Source organism: Alosa sapidissima, chromosome 22, assembly GCF_018492685.1.
Source record: "Alosa sapidissima isolate fAloSap1 chromosome 22, fAloSap1.pri, whole genome shotgun sequence".
In the NCBI taxonomy this organism is placed as follows: domain Eukaryota; kingdom Metazoa; phylum Chordata; class Actinopteri; order Clupeiformes; family Clupeidae; genus Alosa; species Alosa sapidissima.
The window spans coordinates 28,984,389-29,000,088 of record NC_055978.1 but is presented as its reverse complement, the minus strand read 5'-3'; the positions used below and the strand labels follow the sequence as shown (position 1 = coordinate 29,000,088).

At 43.6% G+C, this 15,700-nt stretch overlaps 1 protein-coding gene across 1 annotated transcript; it reads left to right on the top strand.

Moving 5' to 3' along the window:
- Positions 1 to 855: 855 nt before the first annotated feature.
- On the top strand, positions 856 to 15,174 carry tnpo3 (transportin 3). Its single transcript, XM_042079343.1, has 23 exons — positions 856 to 1,152; positions 3,515 to 3,715; positions 5,110 to 5,183; positions 5,297 to 5,453; positions 6,862 to 7,005; positions 7,114 to 7,289; positions 7,393 to 7,531; positions 7,708 to 7,854; positions 8,254 to 8,361; positions 8,554 to 8,645; positions 8,886 to 9,025; positions 9,243 to 9,434; positions 9,536 to 9,627; positions 9,737 to 9,813; positions 9,919 to 9,979; positions 10,154 to 10,294; positions 10,420 to 10,536; positions 10,767 to 10,861; positions 11,015 to 11,171; positions 11,703 to 11,870; positions 12,550 to 12,662; positions 14,068 to 14,158; positions 14,292 to 15,174. Exons 1-22 carry the CDS (start codon positions 1,033 to 1,035, stop codon positions 14,126 to 14,128), a joined length of 2,772 nt encoding a protein of 923 aa, XP_041935277.1. The 5' UTR covers positions 856 to 1,032; the 3' UTR covers positions 14,129 to 14,158; positions 14,292 to 15,174.
- The last annotated feature ends 526 nt before the right edge of the window (positions 15,175 to 15,700 follow it).

Here is a 15,700-nt window from a genome sequence, read left to right as displayed (position 1 = left end):
AAAGTCTGCCATGGCCTCAAAGAAGTTTGAGAAAGGCTGGTCTAGGCGATATATGGCCTCCTCCTGGCACATATCCCCGTGCCTCACAACTCCTTAATACGGCACTGTCTATGGGCATGCGAACACAGTTTCCACATAAGCACCTGGTGAGTGAGGAGTAGACAGTGGTCAATCTCATTTCAACACCTAGCCTACACTAAGAAGGTTAGTCTAAAGTGATTGCATTGAGGTCTTACAGTAGCAATATATAGGATTAGTAAGCTTTTATTGGGTGAGAAAGTCCAATGATGGTGTATAGCCTAAGTGCATGTAGGCTAGTGCCCTTCTCGTTTGTGTGTCACTCCGAACTCGTCAAATGTGGAGGCATGGTTAGAACCCTTGGCATCAAACTTTGTAACACGAATATATTTCGCCTGGTGCGAAAACATATCTGTCTCAGAGACAATGGGAAACATTTGTAACGTTTGTATTCCAACTTTTGTCCTAAGACTTGAGCATGGGTGCAGTACGGCTGTAGCCTAACGCAGGGGAAGCAGACTGCAGAACACAACCCAAGGGCCCTGCACTTATGGGGGCCATGTCACAGGCTATTCTTTAGGGCTCAACATAGTGGCACCCCTGCATGGGAATAGGCTATTGCAGCTTACCAATGAACAAATTTGACATCATTATTGCATCATTGTTGTATTGTTTTATGTTTAGATGGAAAATTAAAATTAAAATTAGCTTTCACGAAAAAAAAAAAAAAAACTAACCTCTTGTACAAGGCATAGCCTACGATAGACTGCATTTTGAGGCTATGTGCCACTGACGTGTTGCATAAGGTTCAAGAAAAAAATCCATCGTTCCGCCACCCTCATTTTCCACACGGTGACTTTTTCGCGACACACGGAAAGCTGTGTGAGATGGCGGTCAGAGCGGACAACACAAGAAGCGAATAAATATCAACCACCTCAATTCCTCCTGTGGGAAAAAGCGTGCTATTTACCATAATACCCACATACTGTAACCAGTTGTAGCGAGGTTAAAGATATGGATGGTACCAAACCGTCCGTTCCAATTGTATACCAAGCCGTACAGGCTCTTTACCATGATCCAGACCCTGCCGGTAAAGAGAGAGCCTCAGTATGGCTCGAGGAACTGCAAAGATCGGTAAGTTGTGTGAGGTGTGTGGTGATCTTTGAATAGCCTCAGCATAGCGCTACATGCTGTCGTAGAATTGCATATTATAACGTTATCCATAAACTTGTTTAGTCACATCACCGAGACCTGCTTCCACTACGGGCAACACAGAGAAACACCCATCGCAGTGCGTTTAAGGACCTAGCCTGCTAGTATTAGCGTGTATGAGATAACTTAGCTCGGATATCTAGCTCAATGACGATTGCCTTCCTTGAATTTTTATATACGTATATGTCAAGACATAGTACTGAAAGAACTCCATTTGGATGTTCAAAAGAAGCCGACAATGGCCTGAGTAGAAACGTGTCTAAAATAGCTAACGTCAGCACGCTGAAGCCAGTTAGCTAACGTAACCAGCTACCACAGTAAATAATCCATGGACATTGTATGGTATTGAAAATCATGCTTAGTGGGTGGATCGGTCGTATACATGAAGAAAGGCAAACCTCCTTAGCTTGCTAGATATGCTGACTTTATAGAGGCAAGTTAGAAAACGATGTTTATGCCCAATTTAGAATATGTTGCGTTGTAGAGTATGTCAGACTGGTAGCTTGGTAGCTAACGTTAGCTGTGTAATTTTTAAGTGATGGCTAGTAAGCTAACGTTAGCTGCCTTCTAAATGGTGTAAGGGGCGTGTTGCATTACCGTGTTGGTCACATTATTTTGGAAGTTCAAAAGCAAAGCTTTTGCCTGCAAAGCAGAGCTGATCGTAATTTGAAATGGTCACCAAAACATATAATGCTAACGATGTCAATCAGACTTCCCTAAAGCTATATGCGTTTATGCACTTTTTCCCTCGCTTTGATTTCCGCATTGCTGAAGTTAGAAGTTGGTCTAACGTTAGTTGATGTAATGGAAGAGTGGACATGAAGAGAATGTGTGCAACTTCTGACTAACAGTTTATTATCTTTACAGTTATTATTTCGATTGAAATATATTATAGAATATTATTCGGATAGTCAGTGTTAAAAAAATTATCTGGTTTTAATGGCCTGTAACCAGCGGCCTCTTGCCGTCAAGATGACTGGGAGGGGGGGGGGGGGGCGGAATTAGATTTGTGATTGTGTGGCAAGTGTGATGATGTCTATCTGTTTAAATACAAACATATTTTCTCAAACCAAGGGGACTTCCACAATCCCAAACATCCACAATTATGCTTATTTTAAGTTACATAAAAGTAATGTACTGGAAAATTTTCAGGATGCATATTTACACAACTCCGTACTCAACTGTCCATTATGACATAATTTCACAAGCGCTGTGGAGAAATAGTGCCACACCTTTAGCTAATAAACTTTGACATGTCACTAATAAATATGCAGTGGTATTGAGCATATTTCCAGTGATATATGGATATGTTTGTCCCTTTTTTGATGATGCACAATGAACAGTAGCTACAGCAGTTCTCCTGGTCAAAGAAAATTAATAGACCCCCTCAGCTGCATTATTAAACATGTGTGTTCCTAAGGCATTAAAGGTAGCAAACAGCATTAAAGGCAGAAAACAGCATTGAGCTTATTGACTTGGGGACATTGGTTGCATTGGTTTGGGACTTTTCAGCCGGAAACCATCTAGGAACAAATTGAAATGGTCTATAATTAGTTCCGCTTTAAAAAAAAAAAAAAAAAAGATGAAACCTAAGGTGTGTGTGGGCATTCAGTGTTCATTGCACTAGTTTGTTCTTATTTGCCTGTATGTGACATGTATTTGTTTTGGCCACTCATATTGGAACGCCCCCTATTAGCACCAGTCCCGTGTTTCCGTCCTCTTACGTGTTTGTGTCACTTACTATTCATTTCTATACAAACCAAGACGGCGGATTCCTAAAGAAACACAAGCACCCACACCATAAGTGTATCTAAATTAGCTATGTACCAAAAATTACATTTTACCATGACTCGAAGAGCTATAAACAGTCTTATAAGGCTGCGTGTACAAATCCGCTTGGAGCTCCAGTGGAATTTTGAATTGCGACGAGAATTCTCGGGCTAACCGTTGATGTGCCGTGAGAAAGGTTGGGAATAGACGACCCACCAGGCCAGCACTAACCTCCGAGCGCGGTAAACAAAATCGGATATTTCAGGCAGTAAAAGCCCTGGTAAGAACCAAACCAGATTTTGTTCAAATCTACACATTTCATTTCATTTCATTACTCAGTTCATTTATCAAATGTTATTTTGAAGTATTAAAAAAACATTGTTGTTTTAGAATTTTCAAACGAAATGGGTGATAATTGGAGGTGTTGCATCACACACACACTCACACCCTAATCTAAAATTGTATGTCTAAGGTACAACTAATTTCACTTTTATTTGTTTGTGAAACCATACAGATGTATGCATGGGAAGTGTCAGATCAGTTGCTGCAGTTGAAGCAGGACGTGGAGTCCTGTTACTTCGCGGCCCAGACTATGAAGATGAAGATTCAGACCTCATTCTACGAGCTTCCTCCAGAGACCCACATAGCCCTGCGTGACTCACTGCTCTCTCACATACAGAACCTCAAAGATCTCTCTCCTATTATAATAACCCAGGTAGTCAGCTCTTTCAGACATATAGCCTGATGATGCCTTTAAAAAAAAGAATAATAATCTGACATTGTAAAGCCAGTTTCTCAGTTAGAGGGCATTTGAAATGGGTTAAGCACTTGTATATTGGGTTTTTAATCCCAGTTGAGTTTATCTGGTATTCCGTGGTGGAGGAAGTACTGAAACTCAGTACTTAAGTAAAAGTACAAATTCACAGAGAAATATTTACTAAAGTAAAAGTACGACAATGACAACCCTACTTAAGTAAAAGTAAAAAGTACCTGCTTTTAAATGTACTTTAAGTATTAAAAGTAAAAGTATTTGCATAATGATTTATTCTCTTAATATCTATATTCTAAAACGAAAAATCAGTATGGGCTGTGGCATTTTAATTAAGCTAGTTTTAGGTTCTACTCGACTAGATAGTTTTAAGCTAATGCAATTGTGCTTACCATCTGTGGCTCAGTTTACATTCTGACCTACAATTCTAGAGACTGTAATTCTGGTTATCTAACTAGGGTGATCTGCTGAGTAATATCATTCAGCAAAACACAAGAGCCTGAAGTTTAACGGGGTAGACAAGGGAAACGTCGGGTGTATCGTAATGCCAATTATGCTGATTGAACAGAAAAGTTGCTGAGAAAGGTGTCTTTATGATTAAGTTCAGTTTCACTTGCGCAGACGCATAGACATTGAATGAGCGCTCACATTACTACCCCCCAATTGTAGGCTATATATCTTTATTTGGTCACACACAATTAAGGAATATTTCCTAATCTGGAAAATGTTACGTTTTTTCCGGCCACCGGTTCATTAATAGTCTACCATTCATTTGTGCCGCAAATGATCAGACGTGTGACAGAAGCGTGGGCGTAGCCTGTAACTCCGCTGATCCGCGGATAGCAATCTCATCGGAGAGGAGGCCCTAATGCTGCAGATAACAGACAGAGAAAGGCACAGAACACCGTTGCATGTACAGTGTAGCCATGGGTCTGGTGAATATAGCCTACCGAATGCAGATGGCTACAAGCTCACGCTTTGCCTGGTCTAGACTAGAAGCTTATGTTTCTAAGAATGCACGTAGCGCTCCAGAATCTTTGGGAGCAACCCCGCCCCCTGGTAAAGCAAACGTGTTTGTCAGAGAGAAAAAAAAAAACTGATCATAAAATGTATCGTAAAAAGGAACGATGGTGTTGTAGAAATGTAGCGGAGTAAAAGTACAGATAATTGCTGTAAAATGTAACAAAGTAAAAGTCAAAAGTATGCACTATAAATTTTACTTAAGTAAAGTACAAATACGTGGAAAGTTTACTTAAGTACAGTAACAAAGTATTTGTACTTCGTTACATTCCACCACTGCTGGTATTAATATGCCCCTATTCATTCTGTGTCTCGGTCAGCTTGCCCTAGCAATCGCTGACCTGGCTCTGCAGATGGCTTCGTGGAAGGGCAGTGTCCATACTCTCATTGAAAAGTAAGATTTCTCTCATTTGCACATACACCTTATGTTATTAAAAATATACCATTTTTTTTATTTTATTGAATTTTGTAGTTGCCCAGTGTGACACAAGTTGTTCGTGTTCTCAGGTACAGTAACGACATCTCCTCCATGCCCTTCCTAATTGAGATACTCACCGTTCTACCAGAGGAAGTGCACAGCCGGTCCTTAAGGATTGGTGCAAACAGACGCACAGAAATCATTGAGGATCTAGCCTTCTGCTCCAGCACTGTTGTTGCCTTGTTGGTAAGAAACTAGAGCAAACTTATTTTGGCTAGACTTATCTCCTTTCTGTTTTGCTCTTTCTCCTCCTGGTGTGCATTTGCCTCTTCCTGTTGTCTGCTTCACTTGGCTCTTGTTCTTGTCCTTTTTTTGCTCCACCTTGCATACTCATCAGTTATTCTCAATCTGATGTAGTTGTGGTCGTATAGCAAACATTTAATTTTGCTCGTATAGCTGAAACTCACTCCTGGCCGCCTAGCGTCTCCACTCATTTTCATTTCGCTGATTTACTTACTAGTCAGGCTCCTTGTGCCTCCCTACAGAATTCGCATATTTCGTTGCACTGATTGGTAAGGTCTATCCAATTATGTGCAGAGGCATTTTCCCCCTGTATCGGTTGAAACACCAGTATCGGTTGATACCAGACTCAAATTCTGAATAGATTTGAGTCTGCCTATGTTAGGCTAGGAAGGCAGGCCAATCAGTGACAAAAGGGCTGACCTTACTTTCGAAATCGAAAGTGGCTTATGCTATACAGTGATGGTCAAAAGTGTTGGCACCCATGCTAAAGTTGACTGAAAAGAGGAATATAAAATCATCTTTTGGAAATTGATCTTAATGCCTTAAGTGAAAAATGAGGAAATATCTAACCTTTAAAGGTGCCATGTGTAATGTCCGCCAAAAATCAATTCATACTCTACATTCCATAAAAGATGGGGGCAGTATACCTCCAGAAAGTGAGTTGGTCTACCCTAGAGTAACAACCGAGAAACGTGTATTGCATTTTGGCTGGCGGTTATGTTGCCCGCGTACCACCTCCCATGGCCGAAACTGGTATTATGACGCCTGTCGGGCTGTGGCTGCTAATTTAGCATGCTAATTCAGGTTGATATCTCTGCAGCACTATACCTTGTCATTTTTTTTAATGACATCACCCTTATTTCTTCTCATTCTTTTGATGTGTGTAGCTCATTTTTTGGATATTTTTACCTCAATTCTTACACATGGCACCTTTCATTAGTGAATGAATAATGTATCATAAATAAGTAAATGTTCTTCCTTAAAATACAGGGGTCATAAGTATTGCCACCCCTATGTTAAATTCCCATAGAGACAGGCAGATTTTTATTTGTAAAGGCCAGTTATTTCATGGATCCAGAATACTGTGCATCCTGATAAATATCATTGTTTATTGTCAACGATATATCATCGTTTTTTGTAAAGGTTAGGTGAAGTAGGTTCGTAACGTTCAAAACATTTCCCAGTTGCGAGTACCCAGACACCTTCACAAAGCGAGTGAGTCTGGTGAAACCAGGCTAGAAACTCACTCTTTCAAAGTTCACTTTTGAGTGACAAACGGTGACACATGTTGGTAGCATATCTAAATGAGTAAATCGTTTCATGATCTTCTCATGGTTGCAATGGCTCTTAGGTCACGTGTGTGGAGAAGACGGGCAACGATGAAAAGATGTTGATAAAGGTGTTCCGCTGCCTGGGGAGCTGGTTTAACCTCGGGGTGTTGGACAGCAACTTCATGGCCAGCAACCATCTCATCATAGTGCTCTTCCAAGTTCTGGTGAGTGCCCATTATGCTCTAGGAAAGTGCTGTAAGATAATACAAACAAGTGATTCCTTTTCTGAATTAGGTGAGCAATGAGCATATTTTCAAAACTTTGTGTTTCAGCAAAGGCATGACACATCCACCAATTTGCACGAGGCTGCCTCTGACTGTGTGTGTTCGGCACTTTATGCTATTGAGAATGTGGACACACACGTTGCCTTGGCTATGCAGCTGTTCAAGGGTGTATTGACGCTGGAGACTGCCTACCACATGGCTGTGGCCAGAGAAGACCTGGACAAGTAAGAGCATAACCGAAACATCCCATCGGCATATGAACCCACGTTCTTCCCACTTGCACGTGTTGTTGGGTCAGCGTCATGCTCATCCCTGTTTGTGCCCTAGAGTGCTGAATTACTGCCGGATCTTCACGGAGCTATGCGAGACCTTCATGGAGATCACGGTCAGGAGCCCTGGTCAGGGCATGGGAGACCTGCGCACGCTGGAGTTGCTTCTTATCTGTGCAGGCCATCCACAATATGAGGTACACCACACACAGGCTCACACCTATTCTGCACTTACTGTCCTCAGCGAGAGGTTAACAACATACAAAAAACATGCCATTTCATTTGATGGTCATTCATAGAAAAGTATGAATTCTGTTATTGTTCTGACTGTGACCTTGACTGTGTTAATTAAACGCTGGCTTTTGCTGAACAGGTGGCAGAGATTTCCTTTAACTTTTGGTACCGTCTGGGAGAGCATCTCTACAAGACGAACAACCCAGCCCTTCACAATGTATTCAGGCCCTACATCCAGAGACTGCTGCACAGCTTGGCTCGCCACTGTCAGCTGGACCCAGATCATGTGAGTCATTTGACTGGTTCTCAGAGGCACTGCTTAACAGCTCCCCATTGTATCTATCTTTGTGATGTACTCGGCTTTCTCCCGTAAAACCGGGGGCAGCCGTGGCCCACTGGTTAGCACTCTGGACTTGTAACCGTTACAAGTCCAGAGTGCTAACCAGTGGGCCGCGGCTGAAGTGCCCTTGAGCAAGGCACCCAACCCCTCACTGCTCCCGAGCGCCGCCGTTGAAGCAGGCAGCTCACTGCGCTGGGATTAGTGTGTGCTTCACCTCACTGTGTTCACTGTGTGCTGAGTGTGTTTCACTAATTCACCGATTGGGTTAAATGCAGAGACCAAATTTCCCTCACGGGATTAAAAAAGTATATATACTTAAAACCTGTCTTCCCCGGATCCTAACAGGAAGGCATACCCGAGGACACCGATGATTTTGGGGAGTTCAGGATGAGAGTTTCCGATCTTGTGAAGGATGTGATCTTTCTCGTTGGCTCCATGGAATGTTTTTCACAGGTACTTAACATGCTCATATCGTTCTGATAATGTCAACTGGATATGTATGGACGCATTGCATCATGAGGCCATAGGAAGCGCAGCCAGCTTCCAGAGCATATTGCAGTGCAGTTGTGATGTGAGTCTCTCTCTCTCTCTCTCTCTCTCTCTCTCTCTCTCTCTCTCTCTCTCTCTCTCTCTCTCTCTCCCCAGCTTTACTCCACTCTGAGGGAGGGGAACCCCCCATGGGAGGTGACTGAAGCTGTGCTCTTCATCATGGCCGCCATCGCCAAGAGCGTAGATCCGTGAGTCCCACGCCAACTCCACCTCTCGTTTGCTTCAGCCGCAGCATTTTGTTGCCTGCTTTGGTTATTTACTTCGTCTGGCATACAATTGTACAGTCATTTCTAAACATTTATTTACTTTCGAGTTACAGAGGAGCCATTGTCCCCAACAAGGCAAATTGAGGCATATTCAAATTTCTGTTTTGCCAAGAGCGTGTAACAGCCAAGAGGTGTAACAGACCAGTGTTCCCCTGTGTGCAGTGAGAACAACCCCACCCTGACGGAGGTGCTGGAGCAGATCGTGTTGCTGCCCCAGACTGTGCACATGGCAGTCCGCTACACCAGCATCGAGCTCGTAGGGGAGATGAGTGAAGTGGTTGACCGCAACCCCCGCTTCTTAGGTGAACCATTCTGACTTGACCATGGTCTGCCCTACCCTTTAAAGTGTTCCCAATGCTGTTCTGTAGGTGAAGCAACCCTAACTGCCGTACATTCTTGACTGCAGTAATGTAATGCACATAAATCCGTACCAAGTGCCAGCATATCTTGATCGTGTCAGTCAGGAGGGAGCTGGGAGCTTGCTGAAGAGTGGTGTTAACGTTTTGCTGCTCTGTGTAGATCCCGTGCTGAACTACTTGATGAAGGGTCTGCGGGAGAAGCCTCTCGCTTCAGTGGCCGCCAAAGCCATCCACAACATCTGCTCTGTGTGCCGTGACCACATGGCACAGCACTTCCAGGGCCTGCTGGACATAGCGCGTGCACTGGACACCTTCGCCCTGTCCTCAGATGCTGCTGTGGGCCTGCTTAAGGGTATAGCGCTCGTCACATGCACCAGCCCATTGCCTAGTAGAATTACTCTACTTAACACAGTGTAAGTGTGTGACCATTACCTGTGCTATTGTCCTTTTCAGGTACCGCCTTAGTCTTAGCCCGACTCCCTCTAGAGAAAATTGCGGAGTGTCTGAGTGACCTCTGTGCTGTACAAGTCATGGCGTTGAAGAAGGTGAGGTCATTTGCAATCTCTTGATCTCGCTCTTTTTTTTGTGGATGCTTGTATTCTGGTTGAATGTTCTTTCAGAGAATTGAACTTGGTCGCTTTTATCTTTTGATAGCTGCTGGCTCAGGATTCTAGCAATGGTAAATCTGCAGACCCCACTGTGTGGCTGGACAGACTAGCGGTAATCTTCCGGTAGGTTCCCTACAACCCAACCACTCCTGGAGCTAAACAGAATGCATTCTCAGTGTTCTTTTGTAGTCATTTATTTGCTGATGTTTTGAAACTTTTTTTTTTTAGACACACTAACCCGATGGTAGAGAATGGCCAGACACACCCATGCCAAAAGGTCATTCAGGAGGTGAGCGTCTGGTCTATTCATTTCCTGTGTTCATATGTGTTTGTCCAATTGATATGCAGATGATTATTGATGTAGCCCTGTTGTTGCAAGACATGTTTGATTGATAGAAGCCAAATGTTCAGCCCTCGGTGTTCTGGTCAATGTGTTGACTGTCTCCTTGTGTTCCGTGCTCAGATCTGGCCAGTGCTCTCTGAGACTCTGAACGCACACCAGGCCGATAACCGGATTGTGGAGCGCTGCTGCCGTTGCCTGCGCTTCGCCGTGCGCTGTGTGGGCAAGGGGTCCGCCTCCCTGCTGCAGCCCCTGGTCACACAGGTGTGTGTGTGTGTGTGTGTGTGTGTGGGAGGGGTCAGTTTCAGCTTGCTGGACAGCGTGGTGTAATTGTTACCTTGCTGTCCTGTGTGTCTCGCTCCCTGTTAATCTGTGTGTCATGTGTGCAGATGGTCAGTGTGTATCAGGTGTACCCCCACTCGTGTTTCCTCTACCTGGGGAGCATCCTGGTGGATGAATACGGCATGGAAGAGGGCTGCAGACAAGGACTTCTAGATATGCTGCAGGTAAGAACAGAACATTGCACACCGTAGGACCAACGTCAGTGATCTGAGGATCTCTGGAACATGGGAAAAGAATTCATCTTTATTGTGGAAGATCAGACCCTTAATGCATTCAGCTGTAATTCCTTTGCTCACCCTCCTGGGTAACAGGCGTATATGTGATGTGTGTGTGTGTGTGTGTGTGTGTGTGTGTGTGTGTGTGTGTGTGTGTGTGTGTGTGTGTGTCCTCCTAGGCTCTGTGTATGCCTACTTTCCAGCTCCTGGAGCAGCCCAACGGCTTGCGTAACCACCCTGATACCGTGGATGACCTCTTCAGACTTGCCACAAGGTTCCTGCATCTCTAGCCATCAATGTTCTGTGTAGATTCCGTTTTGCCTTTAACCATTTTGTTTCTGAAAGTTTTTCTAATGCATGTTGAATGTTCATTGCTTGCTGATCTTTGGTTTTGCCCCTTGTTCCCCTCTCCGTCATGCGGTCTCAGGTTTGTCCAGCGCAGCCCCGTCACTCTACTCAGCAGTACCATCATTGTCCACATAATCCAGTGTGCCATTGCGGCCACCACTCTTGACCACAGAGATGCCAACTGCAGTGTCATGAAGTTTGTTCGTGACCTGGTCCACACTGGCGTCTCCAATGATGTAAGTAGCATTTGTACTAGTATCAAGGGAACACATTCCATTATTCTACAAACATCCTTAGCTGATTTAATATAAACTCATTAAGTTCAGGAAACAGATTTGTAATGAACTCATGTAGTTAATTCATGTGCATGTTTGTTTCTCACACTGAACATGTTACTAATAATTAGATTAGATTAGATTCAACTCTATTGTCATTGTGCAAGTACCGAGACAACGAAATGCAGTTTGCCTCTAACCAGAAATGCAATGTGATATACACAGTATAGGCAGGTGGTGCATAGACAGTAGGGGTGTCACGGTTCACAAAACCCACGGTTCGGTTCCTATCACGCTTTTAGGCTCACGGTTTTCGTTTCTCTACAGTTCTTGTTATTATTTTTTCTTTTAATCTTCAACACTTATCTTCTGTTTCACTTCCTGTTTTGTCATGAACCCTGCCACCCCTAACAAACAGTGTAAGATCATGTTTTGCTCCACGGAGGCATTTGTGGTTAGTGCATTAACACATTGATTGGGTGTGTCTGGCAGCATGAGGACGACTTTGAGGTCCGGAAACAGCTGATTGGTCAGGCTATGGGGCAACATGGCCAGCAGCTGGTCACTCAGCTGGTGCACTCCTGCTGCTTCTGCCTGCCACCTTACACACTCCCTGACGTGGCCGAGGTGCTCTGGGAGATCATGGTCTTCGATCGGCCGGTGAGTGAAATGCAGTCACGCCACATAACAGGATGACTCTGTGCACACAGTGAGCCTTGCGATTTCTCGTGAGTGATGCACTTGTTTGCCTTGTGGGTAGTAGTTTCTAAAATGGACGTGTGATGGAAGTGGGCTACTCTGTTATTACCTTGTGACTACAAGGGCTGAATTCAAAGCCCAGGTTCCATTTTAATTGAAGAACGTCTTGATGATCTCTACTGTCTTTGATGTTGATTGTCACACATAACCTCTTAAAGGTTATGTAGATGTGCCTCTTGTTAAATATTAATATGGATAATGTTTGATAGTTATGAGTATTGAATCAGAAATAATTGAATGTTGAATTAAGAGTTTGCAAGTAGCCCAGTGTTGATATGCAGTGTCCTAGAGACTGCGTCATCACTTCCAGTAAACTGGGCTTGCATGGTCATGCTGTTCTTTGCTATTGTGCTGAGTAATTGTGCACTACCACTAGATAGACCCTAGAGGGCAGTGTTGTCACTTGTCAGCACTATTTTGGGGTCACTATGTGCGACTGACTCCAGTTTCACGAATGACAGAGTTTGTGTTATTTGTCAATACTAATTTATCTTCAGATTTGGCTGTTGTGATTATGGGAAAGTATGCAAAAAAGTATGACATGTTTGTGTAGTTTGTGAACACTGGTAATTCTGTGTAGACCTTTTGCCGCTGGCTGGAGACTGCATTGAAGGGTCTTCCCAAGGAGACAGCCGGGGGCGCTGTCTCTGTCACTCACAAGCAACTTACAGACTTCCACAAGCAGGTCACCAGGTGAGAGTTGACACAATTGTAAAACGTTTAGCAGCTCATTCTGCTATTGTTTCTGTGTATGGAATTTGGACTTTCAATCAATGACTCTATCTCTCCCTTGTACATCTTTTAGGAAGCCAATATGTCAATATGTTTTTCACAGCTCATTTGTCACTGATTGCCAGCACTGTTATTATGACCACCGCTAGCGGCCATATAGGGAGTTCCCCCCCCCCCCATCTACTTCCTGCATTTTTGGTCAATGATACCCGGGACACCAAAAAACTTTTTCCCAAATAACTACCTGAACTGTGGCACCGAGGATGACAAAATGTTTGTGGTATGTTGGTCTCAATGGCCCGCATCAACCTAGCCCATAACCAAATTTCATGTGTATGATTAACCTCTGGGGATATGCCAAGTTCCATGGAATTTCATCCAAGGCGGGGAATAAAGTAAAGTAATTTATATGTACATTTGGTAACTGTACACCTATTGGCCTGTAGATTTGCTGGTAGGGTTGCTGGTAGAGGATGATGAGAGGAGCTACAAGGCAAGACTCTTCACACACACTCTCTCTCACAAGCACGCAAGCACATGCACACACCCTCACATCCACACACACACACACACTGGCATCCACAGACACACACACTTGCATCCACACACACACAAACACACACATAAACACACATGCACAGTTGCTGCTGAGCATGCCTAAACAGGCTTGGTGTGAGGGGTGTGGGAGAGGATTGCCTGTTCTGGTGAGGGAAGGAATGGTTATATACCAGGGCAAGCACAAGCTTGAATTGGTGCAGGAGCCTATTTGCTTGTGGTGCAACCGTGTTACTCTGGCCCTTTATAACACTGATCGGGCATGGGTATGGGCTTATGGTTATGTATGTGGCTCTGGTTAGTTAAATTAGCGAATGATTTGCCGACTGCAAAGCATTTTGATACTTCAGAGACAGCAGTTTCAAGCTTCCCATCACCATCATGCATGTTTTGCCTTATGAAATGAAGTCTGAAAATAGTATGAAGTATGAAAGTGTAGTGATGTAAAGAGTAGATTACTGACACGTACTTGAAGAGTAGAAGTACAGTTTTGAATAAGGAATATGCAAAGTTGCCGTTCCTCGGAAAAACTTTTTTACTCGAGCGTTACTTGTAACTCGTTACTACCCACCCCTGTGGAACAGTGTTTTTATGGTCCTGACTGGACCAAGTTGTTTTTGTTGCCATTTTTGGAGCCTGGGCTGTCCAGAGACCGCGTTTTTTCTTAGTGTATTCAGGGCGCAGGCAGCTGGCAGATGGTGAGGTAATGTTTGCAGTATGTGACACAAAATGTTTTAGCTTAGAAACCACGTAACACCACTTAGAGCACTTTTAAATATGTGTCATCTGTCTGTCGGTCTTTCTTACACAGTGCAGAGGAATGTAAGCAGGTGTGCTGGGCCATCAGAGAGTTCACCAGGCTATACCGATAGCATGGCAGCCGTGTCATGTCTCCATACCAGGTGAGCGAGGCCATTTCTACTCTTAAATCCTTTGTTGTTGCAGGTTATACTACTTGTCAGTGGACAATGGGAGAAGGTTAATAGTAAGACCATAGATGTGTGGTAAATGACCATCATTGTTTCCTCCCTTTAGGTCAGATCTTTTGTTTGCAAACATTCAGAGATGATGTTGACTGCAGAAGAGAAACTTAAAGGGAACTCCTTCATGAAGGACTGGTGGGACTTGGCACTTTGGCACTGTGGACAGCCAATGGGACGCATCACAGCTTTGGAGTGACAGGGTTAACAGATATGCGCATTTGCCTTGGTTCTGAACACCAGAAGAGCCCCCCCCTCCCTTCGCCACCCCCCCCCCCCCCACCACACACCGACACCCACCGTTGCCACCGTGACCGCAAGATGACGTGTGATGGGAGGGAACTCCTCTACTTTGAGGGTTGTGGTAAAAGTAAAGTATGGTGAGGAAAGCACACTGACTCAAGTTGGATTTAATTCAGCGTCAGTTGGATTCCTACAAGATCCACCATTTAAAAAAAAAAACACACACACATACACAACATAAAAAGCAAACAAAGAAAAAAACAAAGATGTGCCTGGTTGCAAATGATAATGCATTATTAAAAAAAAAAAGACTTCTAAGTTTTTAAAAAAAGAAAAAAAATGGAGAAATGATTTATTTTCATGGACGTGTCTTTAGAAAGCAAAGCTAGCTTTGCGGTCTGTGCCATAACAAAGACGAACACAAAGACAGCGGCTGCCTGTCTGACGAAGAGGATGAAAGCATTGTCCAGGGAGATCCGGTGTCACGTTTGACCCTTTTAAAAAGTTGGCTGAAGTTTTAATATGGACTGTCAGCAGGCTAAGCTGTATTATACAATTGACTGGATCCTGGCAAACAGATTTGTTTTGTTGTTGTTCCACCAGCATCTTTTGGCGTTGCCCATTCTAGACAGAGTGTAATCATCAGGCAATGTGTAGACATCTTGTGAACAATAAAAAAAGTTGAGGAACAAATATAAAATTGTCCTGGTCAATGTCTGAATTAAATCCTTGTCCATGTGTGACCGTGTTTAACCAGGTTTTTTCCGTTTTGAGGAACTACTCTTGTAGCGCTCTTCCTAATAGACTCAAGTATGCGGAGTGTGTGTTGCATCTAGTAGGTTGAGTAGTAAGCTACTTAGTCACCCATTTTTCATGAGTTGAAGTAAAAAATCTAAGACTTCTATGCACACAAAACATCTTAGCATGTTTTTGATATGTCTCGTGTCAGGTGGTGAAATGCTTAGGAGCACAGATTTTAATGAATTAGTGCACAACATTTGACAAACCTTTTTAGAATTAGAATTTAATTTAGAATCAGTTTCAAGCTCTTCCAGTGTAGAACCGCTTGGCAGAATCAGCTACTGAAATGACAGTCAAAAAAATAACCGTTAAGTCGTTGAAGGGGGTTTGCTCTAAGTTCTTGAGGAACATGCGTTTTGACAAGAAACAAGGGGATACAGGCCAGTGCCAAGTAAGACTTTAGTAAAGGGAAGTGCTGTT

Bases quoted from the DNA above. Each gene is read 5' to 3' on its own strand.
- tnpo3 (XM_042079343.1), top strand. From the start codon at position 1,033: ATGGATGGTACCAAACCGTCCGTTCCAATTGTATACCAAGCCGTACAG. The intron at 7,532-7,707 runs GTACACCACACA...TTTGCTGAACAG, and splicing joins CAGGCCATCCACAATATGAG to GTGGCAGAGATTTCCTTTAA. The intron at 10,537-10,766 runs GTAAGAACAGAA...GTGTCCTCCTAG, and splicing joins GACTTCTAGATATGCTGCAG to GCTCTGTGTATGCCTACTTT.